Source organism: Bacillus rossius, chromosome 10, assembly GCF_032445375.1.
Source record: "Bacillus rossius redtenbacheri isolate Brsri chromosome 10, Brsri_v3, whole genome shotgun sequence".
Lineage (NCBI taxonomy): Eukaryota > Metazoa > Arthropoda > Insecta > Phasmatodea > Bacillidae > Bacillus > Bacillus rossius.
The window spans coordinates 26,666,778-26,680,633 of NC_086337.1; the positions used below are offsets into that span (position 1 = coordinate 26,666,778).

The following is a 13,856-nucleotide window of genomic DNA, read 5'->3' on the forward strand; positions in this document are numbered from 1 at the left end:
TGGTATATGCTGCCTTGCTGGCTCTTCAATTGTATTCCAGGCGCGCTACAGCTACAGAGAAAGCTTTAGAACAGGCAATGGAGAAATTAATTGGAATTAACAAAGACAGTTGCTCGTGGAACGAGTGACGATATTGTGACGGGAATTCAGGAAGTGAAATCTTGTAGATAGGTACGATGGGAGTTTGAATAAATAACGTTTTCCAAGTAAAGTAGGCTGTGTAGTTTTCGTCTTTCGTCTAGTTTTGACCATGAAAGTTTTTCGTAGTAACGGGAGAAAATGTTGTCTCGTGTATTTAAACTAAAAATAAAAACCGGATGCATACATTTTTAATTTTCTGAAGTATGGTTGTTTGTTCATCAGTAAGATCATTATAATCCCTCGCTCTGTGTTGATGATTGGACATCTGTTATTTGGACACGCCCCTCTACGACCGTGAGCCAACGATGCCCAGCTAGGAGAGAGGCAAGCTAATCAGGTAGTGCCGATTAACAAGGATAAAAATGTTCCCGCTAAGAAATCAACCAATGGGGAAAGCAAACACGGGTTGAGCACATCTATGACTTTGAACAATTGTACCCTGAGACCGGACGAATCCACGAAATTTCCGGGTCTCGTGTTTTTCATGAAAATATTTCGAGACCTGCTGTAAGTTTAGACACCGTAGCAGATTCTTTTCAGTTTCGTGTGTACTGTAGGCACGCCAATCACAGCCACCCAGTGCGGAAGCAAACAGCGTCCTGAATGGCCCGGCCGAACATGTCTTCTCTTGCAGACGGCCGCCAATCACAAGGGAACATTCGCTGGCGCGGGCATTCTTTTTTACAGTTCAGATATATAAAAAAAATGTGTACTTTGGAAACTAATTGCCAATAAATAGTTCGTAATACTACAAGAAAGATATTGCAACTCTGTACAACACTTGGCCATTTTTTTTGCATATATGAAAAATAATTGTCATTTAATACTGAGTGTTTCTTAAGAAAATTAGCACATGTGTTATATTTTAATTTACGTTTCATTCAAACATAAGTTGTTTTTTATACAAACCGCCGAAGTGATAATTGAATATTCAATAATTGGACTTTATTTTTTGCGCAGTTAATACTGGAAAGGCATTCAGGGAACGGTTGTCAAATAACTTTAAACCATCGAAGGCACTGGCACAACACAAAGCATGGATGCCCCGGGTAAGAAGCCGACCCCAGCGTTACTGCGAACACTATTTCGTGGTGATATATTTGTTCTTATGTAAATGTGCATTTACAAAAAAAAAATTGGTTGTCTGTAAAGTCGGTTTACGGACGATAGTTTAACGTGACAACGTCATAACAAAACATTGATGAAATGATTGCATACTCTTATGAATAAAATTGAATCATTTTTATTGAATCACATATCACTATTTTGTATAGATACAAAGGAGTGAAATGAAATCTACAATTTAATTGATAAATTTACTTTTATTTGCACTCATTAATTCAAATATGTTTATTACTTTAACGAACAGATTATTTTAACTATAACTTTCATACATGTTTGCTATTTAACTTCTTCCAATCTGTGTTATTCTGTTAAGGATAGGACGATGATAGGAAAAGTAGGAAACGAATGGGAGTGTTTCAAGTTTAATGTGCCTCGAAAAAGTCAAATCGATGGTTCCAATGGAGTGGAAGAGAGATAGATGCGGCGCCAGCGTACAATGAGCGCAACGGGACACAGCGTAACAGGACAATGTGCGTAACGGGACAATGAGTCAGCCGGCGTTCATCGATTTATTAGACGTCACGTCAAAAAAAAACAGAGCAGCGAGCGGTCAGATTCTTTCTCGTAAAATGATGCCCTGCCGCTGACGGTACGTGTTTGGACATCCCTGGCCCTGCTGCCGGTGCTATTCGCGGGTCGCGGGTGTTCCAGCATCTGCGAGGATTCGCGCGAGAGGCTGTTTTTGGAGCGGGCGAAGCCGCCGCCGCCGTCGCCGCGCGCGTGACGTCACGCGGTCGCGTGGGGGGGGGGGGGGGGGGGGCGGGGCGCGGTTTAGGGAGGCGCCCCGCCGACCCGACGACCAAAGTAGCCCCCAGGGTCGACGACTCCCAAACAACACCACGGCGAGAGCGAGAAAAGAACTCGGGCTTCGATGGGGACCCCCAGTTCGCCCGGCGGCGGTTTAGCAGAGATTCGGAAGGAAACCCGCGAGAGATTTAAAAAAAAAAACTTCTCGAGGCAGCCGCGCTAGAAGCACCAACCAGCGAGCGTCGCGCTTTTTATCGTCCCGCCTCGCCGACGAGTGGTGTCACGACAAGACGCTCTGAAAAACACTTCCCAACACATGCAAATGGCTGGTTTCAAAATCGTATGGAATCGAATAAAATAGATGATAATGTTGTGTATCCTCTGTAAAAAAAAAGACGCAATTTTTTCTCTTTTAAGTGGACCAACTTGGAATTCACATACACTGGAACTATATGTTTACCACTGACTCAAGGTTTTCTGTCGTGTGTTACGTTAAATATGGTCCAATCACTTAAGGCTTAAGACCAATATATCCTACTAATATTATAAACGCGAAAGTTTGTAAGTACGGATGGTTGGATGTTTGTTACTCAAACTCGCAAAAACGGCTGAAAGGATTTGATTTAAATTTAGCACACAGATAGTTTATAACCTGATAGTTTATAAACTTGTAGTAGAGTACATTTCATTTAATTAATATCATTGATAAAAAAAATTGTTCTACTTCTTGTACCGGGAACTTGTACTTTAGTGGTAAAATGTTAATTTGAGGCAATATTTCGCGTAGTTAGTATTTTTAAGATAAAATATTTTTTTTTTAATTGATTAAGGTTCGAACAAAGTACTGGAATCGATCAAATAAAACTATTAATATCTTTTGAAAACATTTTTTTTTTTAATATTTTGGCCACAATGGCCAACAATGTGGCGGACGCTACAACAGTTAACTGTCTTGACACTATCGCACTTTACCAGGTAATAAATAAACCAATTTGGTGGCAATGCATTCTTCTAGGAGACGACAAGTGCATCTAAAATGGGCTGACATGACGTCATAATGGCGGAAATAATTCATGCCTTAGTATAAATAGTGGGGGTCAGCTGCCTGGTAAAAAGTGTGGGATGTGAGAAATTTTTTGAATCGTTTTCACTGATATTCGAACCGAGGACTCCGTACTTGATGCGTATGAGCGATTTTTAATTTAATATTTTGTATTTTTTTTTACAACCTTTTGACTTTTTTTTTAGTTTCTGGGGTAAAAATTGGAATCTAAGTGTCGAATTTCTTTTCGTGAGGGCCGAAAAGTCAAAATTCAGGATCAGCGGCTTGGATGAAATATTTTGAAGGAGTCTTGTGTCACTTTAAAGTACTTTTCAAGCCTCCGACATTTTTGTGAATTAAACGAAAAAAATTCCCCTCTAAAAGAGAATTTTTCTTTTGAAATAGGGAAATTTTTAGTCATTTTGAAGATATTTTTTTTAGGTTTTGTAAGTGGAAATTTTGGCTTCCGTAACGTCATAAATCCAATGTGGCGGCCAGTGATTGACTCTGCTCTACGCTCCACACCCTAGAACCCTGTCCCACATTTCATCTCTATTTTACTCTACTTCTGTCCCAAACGAAAATATTTGACTACATACATGGGGACATTCAATCCCTTGAACAAAAATATGGCCGTGGGTGTAACGTACCAGGGATTTCATGATTTAATTCGTTTAAAGTCTAAAATGATTTCCAGTGAAATTTTATCGTTTGAAACGACATTTTTTCATTGGCAGGATATGGTCGTGTGTACGGGGTGGTCGTGTGCATGGTGTAAGGAAGGGGAGGTGAAACCGTGCGCAGGTTTTCCCCCTCCACGCGCTCCCTCGCTACGTCACCTTGGTTGTAGCCAGCGCTCTTCTTCCAGGCGCTATCCATCCATTTCATCTGCGTCCCGTGCGTACGTTTGTTATTGATGGTCCTTACATAATCCTGAGTGCTTTTATGTAGCTGTGCAGTGTTCGGATTTCACAACCATTTCAAAAAGACTAGAGATTCTGGTATAAAATATTTTTTCTTTTCCATAAAAATGAACATCTTTGCAATAAGTGGGTGAACGTATGCAAAAGGAAGGAAAATTTATGTGTTAGCAGATTTAAGTTGAAACAAACGTTATTTTAAGTAGAAATTTCACTTGTTTTATAATAGGAGTATTTATTTTTATTTTTATTTTTGTATAATTAACTGTAGGTTATTATTAGGTCAAGGAATATATTTCGTGCTAAATGTTAGCAGGAATTAGTAAATACTGAGTTATTATCTATAATAGTAAAGTCTTTCACGGTAAAAAAGGTTATTTATTGAATGAATTTACTAAATGATATTTAAACGTGTATATATATATATATATATATATATATATATATATATATATACACACACGTTTAAATATCATGTATATATATATATACATATACATTAATAAAACTCAAATCAATGGTTTTTAAAATGTTTGTGTTCTGGCATCAGCGAGAACTACAGAATTTGTTTCAATTTAACTTTTTTTCTTGTTTGTAATAGAAATAACCTAAACACTAGGTTGTGTAGCATTAATAAAGGAGAAAAAATATTTCATCAACGCATGTAAACAAATCGAATAAAAGCAGGAATGTGATCCCCCTATACATAAAAAGGAATCATGCGCCTTTTTTCTATTGTTCAAAATATTCTCTTTAATGGAGTGGAGAGGACGTATTATATCATTAAGTTTAAATATATTTAAATATACACGCAAAACTGAGAGATATTAATTATAAAATATACAGAAACGAGACAGGCTTACATACAACCACTTTTGAAATTCGAGGTCTAATATGTTTGTTTTAAATGAATTCGTATAGGCTTTGGAAGAAGTTAATTTTTATTTTATTACTATTTCATTACTATTCATATGTATTTGACATAATAATATTAATGCAAAATACCGCTTAAAATGCGGTGCGTGAAAGTGAACTAGCCTACTTCTCTAGTTACATGTGATCATACTGATTTTAATAATATGTTAGTTACCTAAAGGTATTTTAAGATTTCGGCATACAATCTGCTTGTGTTGTGTTATTTTGTTAGTTTACACACAATAATGAAAATTAACGTAAATGAATTCTTTGTTATCAACTTTTAATTTTGCCAAATTTTTTCCATTCAAGCGTTTAGATAATGGTACAATTTTGTTTAAGAGTTTGTGTTTTATGCCTTAAATAGTATTTAACGCGTTTAAAAAACTGCCGTTTTAAATACTTAAAAATAAAGTTTGCAGGGACCATCACTCAGTACATTCTCAGCGTAATGCCTGCAAGCTGTTTTTTTTGCTGAATATTGTAGAGCTATTTGGTTTAATAATATGTTTTAAGTATATTTTTGGTCATTATTTATCCTTTTGTTTATTGTTTGTAACAAAATAAAATTAAAATTAGTAAATAAATAAAAACGCTTATGGTTATGTAAATTACAAATAAGTATTTAAAAAAACTTTATTTTGTGTCAGCTTTTTTTTTATATATATATTTGTGTATTATTCTTTGTCGCCGGCATCCTGAATGTTTATTATCACTATTTTTTTAATATTCATAATAAATATTTTCGAAGTGTATTCATTCGGATTCCCATTAAAATTCTGTGTCGTTTTATGTAAAATCATTTTTTTTTTCGACAGTGCTGACATTTATGGCCATTGCGGTATATAGATAAATACAAGACCTAGTCAACATTTTGAAGTTGTGAAACAGCGGAAAAAATATTTCTTCGTTAATTTTATTATTAACTTAATATAAACCCCGTGTTTTTATACTAATATATTTATTTAAACTGTATGTTCTAAATGCATGCTATACAATGTACATAGCAAAGTATTTCTACGCTTCGTGGTAACTCTTACTATTCAAACGATTGTAATTGAACTGTCTGTGCGTGGTATTCCCGTAAGCGCGCTGCGTGTAGACCGGGCGGTGCGACCAAGGTGACGTAGTGCGCAGTGGAGGACGAGTTTGGGCGGCCGGACGGTTTCACCTCCCTTTCTTTACACCATGGTCGTGTGTACGTGGGTACGGGATGGTCGTGTGTACGGGATGGTCGTGTGTACGTGGTGGTCGTGTGTACGTGGGTATGGGATGGTCGTGTGTACGGGGTGGTGGTGTGTACGAGATGGGTCGTGTGTCGGCAGTCGAAGCCCGGCGAGGTGACGCAGGCCGTGAAGGACGCCATAGACGCCGGCTACCGCCACATCGACTGCGCCATCACCTACCGCAACGAGCCGGAGGTGGGCGCGGCGCTCAGCGCCAAGATGGCGGAGGGCGTCATCAGGCGGGAGGACATCTTCGTCACCAGCAAGGTGAGGCTGCCTCGCGACTCTATTAGTTCCGAGGCGTTGGTGCGCCTGTGCTTGGTACCCCTTCTCCCCCTCCTGTAACACCCAAAACAACCACAAGAAGAATTTCTGAACGCGAATCACGCTTAGTTTCTACACCCACCGCTAGAATTCGCTGCCGGAGCAGCTACGTCGACTATCGATTCATTCTATTCGCAGAGCGAAATTTTAAACTATGTAATGAAGCGGCTCCGATAAAAGCGAAAAGCAAAACTAAACCCTGGCTGTCGATATAAATATCATGCAGCACAAGAATTCCGTTGAAGGCACTCAGTCGTGGAAAAAAATAACAACACAGACGAATTGTACGAATTACATCCCCGTTGTATGACACATTTAAAGAACGTATCAAGTCTAAAGGCCAAAATTATCTTAAAAATGGAAAAGTTAGAGCTTACTTGTTTTTGTGCTCCAATTTAAATTTTAGTCATGATATATTAAATATTTACGCTTTCTTTTTAACATAAAAATATATAGTAGCTGACCAAATAACTCATTAAATAACATATTTAAATTACTGAGCAAAATAGTGTTAAAAAAACATATAGAATATAGTTTCACGCTGGTATAAAACTTTTGCTGTACTTTTTTTTTATGTAAAATACGGTAAAAAATATTTTTTTTTTTGCTATAGAGTTTAAGAACTAGTGCATGCATTCGTGCATTAGTTACAACTCTATAGTGCTAATTAAGTTAACGGAAAGATTTCTTCAAATAAAACAACCCAACTATCTTTCACGCCCATTTACTCCTCACACCCATTCACCCCTTACACCCATTTACCCTCATTCATACCCACTTGTTGCCATTTTCTAAAATATCGCTTTCAAACAAAAATCGCACTGTGCATCACAAAAAGAACGTGTTATAAATATTAAAAAAAAAGTTATTGTGTGTAGGTGCTCTTAAGTTTTAAACACCTCAACACAGTAAAAACACATATATTCAAGGGTACCAAATCACAAATCACGAAAGTACGAATTAACAGATTCCAATACAGAAGTATTTTATCTGGTGCTACGTCTTACTGACAGCCATATCTTCACTGCCCATTCTCACCGTCTCATCCCTTTCTGTTGTCCTCTGTGCCGAGAGAAACTTTAAGCCCTCACCAACCACCACCAATATGAGTTTGATTTGGTGGTTTTAATTATTAGATGCCATGAAAAGTTAAAGGTATAGTCAATAAAGTGTGTATTAGAGGTACACAAAAGCAGTTCGTCTGTGTTTAAGTTTAAGCCTCTTAAAACTACATTAGTATCCAAACAGGTCACTAATATTTGTTTTAAATAAATTTTATCCCACCAGAAATTTAAGGTGAAAATCGTACATTTTTACATTCAATTACAGTACTAACATAAGAATTTATCGCAATCTGTTTAAATTTCTGCCATTGTTGCGTAATTTACGATCGTTATATGTGCATTAATTTATTAAAACATTTATGCACATCTATCAATATGTTAATTTTAGTACAATAAAGTACAAAATTTTACATGAAAGCCATCTAGCATCAAACCCACCAGCATAATACTACGTTGGTCAGCCCTCTACGTGATATTAATTTAATAGCTTCCAGCTATACGCAACTTTACCCGTTCTACAATGACACACAAGTGGACTCATCACGTAAATAGATACGTAATTCACGGGTCAGATAATCTACAACGGCACGCGTGCAGTCATGGAAGCTTACGGATAAGCTGGGCCGTGCCCAACCCTTCCGTTTACGTTACTCCGTGCAACCAGTAGAAGTCGAGTATTTGGCAGCGGTGATATCCATGATTGTTAACGTAAAAAATTGTTTCATGCAAAAGATTATTTCCTTACAACCAGTGCTCTATCATAACTTTGTAGTTTTGTTATATTATATATGTAAATCCCGAGCGTCTTTTCGTATCTCAAAATTTGTTCAATTAAACTAACGTTTCGTTATCATGATAATAGTCAATCTGATTGGTTGGCTATTTGGTACGTTTCTGTGTTACGTAGAAGCGGAAGTCGGATAGTGAAACGTAAATAACTTGCGCTTTCGTGATCAGTTTTCATTTGTACATTTACGCGTCATTGTGGAACGGCCTTAAGTTAAAAAAAAGTGTTGATATATATTTTTTTTATTCCAGTTGTGGAACACATGCCACAGACCAGACCTCGTCATTCCTCAACTGAAGCAGACACTGACAAATCTAGGATTGGCGTACGTTGACTTGTACCTTATTCATTGGCCTTTTGCATTCCAGGTGAGTGAAGGGTGACTGTATTAGTCCTAAAAGTACCTATGTGTCACGTCAATTTCTCTGAAAGCCCATAAATCTTGAAAGAGAGGTATAATGAATATGAAATATAAATATAATCTTGGTTCCAACAGTATTTATTCCATAAAAAAATTTTTAAACTCTTAATATTGAAAATTTGCCTTCCTCAAGGCAGAGAACACATATATAGATTTTCAAAGACAATAACATAATCTATTTAGACATTATTATTATAGCTGTAGGTTGTAGTAATTCCCCACAAAAATGAATGACTTCACAGGTGAAGTTCTTATTAACCTAGGGCAGTCCACTAAATTATAGACTATGCTTTATCATGGTAGAATTCAGAAAATTAAATCATATGACTTTGTAAAGGCAGCAGGGTGCCTACCACCACAAACTCCTTGAAGAGTGGGTACATCTTTGTCGTAGCCATGGTTTTATTACTTTAGCTACTGGCTGAGTAGCTAAAGCTCCTGACTGATATTATATAAGTGCTGATGTCCAAACAGGCACCCTCATCAATTGCTTTGTCATATTAAGGTACTGACATTTTATACTTGTGTATATATGTAATAATATATTATGAGTGCAAAGATATTCCCCACGAATCCAAGGAATCATGCGTGATAAAAAAACACTTAAATTCCATGAGTTTATTTCACGCTTTGTATTTGTTTGGTAAATCTTTTCCAAACAAAATCATATTTAGGGTTAGTAGCTTTCATTACACGTGGTAACTCTGCCAAAAAATACGGAGCGAAGAAGCACAGTGGATAAGGCAACGGACACAAATTCCAAATGTCACTGGTTCAAATCCCGCTTAGCCCGTCCTGATGTCTCGGTTTCCCATGGTTCCCCGAAACCACCCTCTACCACTGGTTCATTCCCCAGTTTTTCCTCAACTGTGGGGTGTTTTACGTGAATGGATTAATTAAATAATTGAGGCCCGTCGAGATCTAGGCCTCTGGAGGTGATGAGATAAGAATACAGAGTGTTGACGTAATGAAGGGGTGGGGTGGAAACGGAAGAATCCTGAGAAAATCCACCGGCTTGCGTGACGTCGGCCACGCTCTCCAACTGCGGAAACTCCAACCCCGCCGGGTGCACAGACGAACATCACCCTGGTGTGAGGTGCAACCTCTGTGTTGTCTGTTACTCTCTAATCTCTTGTATTGGTTGCTGTTATCTGCGTCTCCGTCTGTTATCGTTGTTTATATCTTTGTTCTTGTGTGTTTTCATCTCTAATCTCTATGCTGTTGTGTGTTAATATCACTAATATTTTTGTTTGTGTGTGTTAACGTCTCTAATCCCTGTTTTTTGAGTTGCAATGTCTCCAATGTTATTCTTTGTAAATGTCTGTAATTCTGATTCGTTTGTGTTAACGTCTCTGAATCTGCGTGCTGTTGTGGGTTGACGAAAGTAATATCTGTGTTGTTGTGTGTGACTACTGTGATCTCTGTGATGTTGTGTGTTGACGACTGTGATCTCTGTGATGTTGTTTGTTGACTACGGTGATCTCTGTGATGTTGTGGGTTGATGACAGTGATCTCTGTGATGTTGTTTGTTGACTACGGTGATCTCTGTGATGTTGTTTGTTGACGACTGTAATCTCTGTGATGTGTGTTGACGACTGTGATCTCTGTGATGTTGTGGGTTGACGACTGTGATCTCTGTGATGTTGTTTGTTGACGACTGTAATCTCTGTGATGTTGTGTGTTGACGACTGTGATCTCTGTGATGTTGTGGGTTGACGACTGTGATCTCTGTGATGTTGTGGGTTGACGACTGTGATATCTGTGATGTTGTGGGTTGACGTCTGTAATCTCTGTGTTGTTGTGTGTTGACGACTGTTATATCTGTGATGTTGTGGGTTGACGACTGTGATCTCTGTGCTGTAGTTTGTTAACGACTGTAATCTCTGTGATGATGATCTCTGTGATGTGGTGGAGTCGCCGAGCCCCGTGCAGCGAGTGTGTGGACCCGCAGGAGGGCGGCGAGAACATGCCGAAGGACGCGGACGGCAACGTGATCTTCAGCGACGTGGACTACGTGGACACGTGGAAGTCCATGGAGGAGGCCCACCGCCAGAAGCTGGCCAAGAGCATCGGCGTGTCCAACTTCAACTCGCTGCAGGTGTCCCGGGTGCTGGAGGTGGCGACCATCAAGCCGGTCATGAACCAGGTGCGGTCATGAACCTTGCTGAGGCGCACCTGGTGTGCAGAGCTTCACAGCAAACCACGCCATTTGAAAAGTGATCCCGGTACCAGAGTGGTGTCTGCTTACGAAAAGCATTCAAGCTGCCCGTCTAGTCGGGATGTGTGTTTGGTGGGGAGACCTAAGATGCACATAAAGTTCTGCCATTCCCGATTACACCCGAACAATTCACCTTCGGCCAACTTGCGGATTTGTTTTATTTTTGCGCAGAAAAAAATTAATTCAAATATTAAAAGTGGCCGGTTAGGTTAGCTGCATTAAAACACTTTAAAACACTATGGACGGTTGGTTAGGTTAGTATATAGCTACATTAAAATAAACAGAGAAATATAAATATATATATAAATAAACCCCTAGTTTGGCCGAAGGTGAATTGTTCGGGTGTAATCGGGAATGCCATTACTTTATGTGCATCTTAGGCTTCCCGTGTTTGGTGAGGCGGGTTGATAAGCGCGACGCTCGCTGTAATTCTAGCGCGGTGTCGTCTCTGAACTGGCGTGCAGTCTTCTCGTAGCCCGTAGGACGACTGTGAAATTTGAGCGGTGACCTTAAAATGATATGACATATAAATCAAAAGTTCTTGTAGACCCTCGGAGAATTCTTAAATGCTATTCGTAAACATACCCCACTAGGATATCTTGAGTAGTTTTCAAATCCCATTTTTTTCCCCCCTGAAATTCTGCGCACCGTACGTGTGCCCCGGTAAACGGGGCCCTTAAGAGTACGTTGAAAGCCAATGTTTCGGTATTACTCTGCCCCTTATGCTAACTCCAATGAAGTTAAACCCCTAAAAAAAATTAATTGTATCCATTTGACTTTAAAATCGGTGATGGGTCAGATCACAATTTTCACGGATCCAAAATTTTAAATTTTTTTTAATCCCAAAAGAGTATCTCGAATATAGATACTTCTCGAATCTGAATCTAGGTCTCAAAGGCCAAAAATAAAATACTGTACAAGAAATGAAAAAAAAAAATAACTGTGGTGTGTTGTAACATTCACTCTTCAAATGTTTGTTTCCCAAACTAAGTTTCAATTATATATATATATATATATATATATATATAGTGATTTTATTGACATGATTACATGGTAAAAGGGCACTATATTGGGGAATATTAGAGCCCGTCTACAATAGTCCGAACCTGTGCGTGGTCCGTGTCCTTATCCGAATGTGAGTGACGTCACATTGTCTCACCGAAAACTGCCCAGTCCACAATTAATTGCGATGTCCGATGTCCAAATGTATTGATTTCTAAAGTTGTCACCAGAGCGCAGTAAATGTGCCAAACCAAATGTTTTTGTTTATTGTTTTGATGCTTTGTAGTTTGAGATTGAACTTATGAAAGTTGTGGGAGTTCAATATTATATATTTATTCAGATATTTAACAAAAACAAACACCACGTTTTCAAACGGGAACTGGAAATTCAAATATCGAGAGTGTTCTGTTCTTTTTCTGTGTCCGATGTACACAGGTTGGGACAAAAAGTTCAAATTGACGAATGTCTTCGGACCAGGTAGGTTCGGACCTTCGCCCACTTGACGCATGACGTCAGAGGGTCACGTGGACCAATCAGCGACGAGTGTCCTTCGGACACAGTTTAGGACATTGCTATTAGACGGGCCATTAAAAGGATAGGTATGAATATGTGAGAGGTTTAGAGGTTATGTGTTGAATTTTTTTAAACGAACTTTATTTCCTGGGATATGGAATCCTCCGAATGTCACGGGTGTCGGTGGTGGTGTTGGAGGATCGACTGCGAGAGGGGGGGTCTGCCCCCGCAGGTGGAGTGCCACCCGTACCTGAACCAGAAGAGGCTGATCGAGTTCTGCCGCGCGCGCGGCATCCAGGTGACGGGCTACAGCCCGCTGGGGTCGCGGGACAGCGTGTTCGCCAAGCCCGGGGGTCGCGAGCTGCTGGACGACCCGGTGCTGGGCCAGCTGGCAGCCAAGCACGGCCGCTCGCCCGCCCAAGTGGCGCTGCGCTACCAGGTGCGCGCCAGGCCTCTTTACACGTGTTCGTTTGTGTGCAGTGGCGTAGCAGGCGGGTGGCAGGGATGGCCCCCGCCAGGGGCGCCGGAGAAGGAAGGGGGGGGGGGGGGGCACGACGACGGTTTCGCTGTTACTGAACCCTCCCCCTCCCCCTCTTTCTTAATCCAAGAGGGGCCGCCATTTTAAAGTCTGGCCAGGGGCGCCAGTCACCTTAGCTACGCCACTGTTTGTATGGTTTCTTTGAAGTAGGCTACATTTGTACACATATACAAAGCATCTCTATCTAGCTCTCTATATATTTATGTCTCTCTGTAAAAATCTCTATACATCCATCACTCTATCTCCGTCTCTCTGTCTCTCTATATCTATATATTTAACTATACAAACCATAAGAAGAACACACAAACATTAATTTACATATTTTTACCCATCCATATTTTTTTATATATATTATTTTTTTTTTACCTAGGTGTATAACTTTCGGAGAATTGAGATTTCGAACGAACATTTAGATATTCATATGTACTATTAATGTTATCACAAATAAGTTCGCTATTTACTCTCCCCAACTGGAGCTCGGCTCGGACGGTGGTTATCTCTGTCGCTCGCCTGTTACCGCGCACCTCTCGGTCCCCAACCCCTCCTGCCCGGCTCCGTTCACTCGCTCCGCCGCGCACAGCGGAGCCCGTCGCTCGTCGCCCGCTATCGCTCGCCAAGGGAGGTCACTCGCCCCGTGCGTCGCCAACCCCCCCCCCCCTCCCCTCCCCCAAGCAGGACGGCATCGCCTTGCATACCGGCCAATCCCTGCCCTGCTCCGAGGTGTCGCGTCGTCAAAGCCCCCACGACTTGAAAACTCGAAAACTGCACTGTTATATAAATAAATTTACACTTACGGACTTCTTTTCAACGAAGAATCCGCCTCAAATATACGAAGAGTTCTTCGTAGAATCAACACCGTACTTCGACTTCCGC

The 13,856-nt window shown here is 40.0% G+C and overlaps 1 protein-coding gene across 1 annotated transcript in view; it reads left to right on the plus strand.

Moving 5' to 3' along the window:
• Window positions 1-13,856, plus strand: part of LOC134535875 (aldo-keto reductase family 1 member B1-like) — a 40,415-nt gene that overhangs the window by 3,169 nt on the left and 23,390 nt on the right. The window contains exons 2-5 of the mRNA XM_063375219.1: window positions 6,216-6,383; window positions 8,543-8,659; window positions 10,664-10,858; window positions 12,678-12,884. Of these exons, the coding sequence (XP_063231289.1) occupies window positions 6,216-6,383; window positions 8,543-8,659; window positions 10,664-10,858; window positions 12,678-12,884 (687 nt within the window). The remainder of the gene's footprint in view (window positions 1-6,215; window positions 6,384-8,542; window positions 8,660-10,663; window positions 10,859-12,677; window positions 12,885-13,856) is intronic.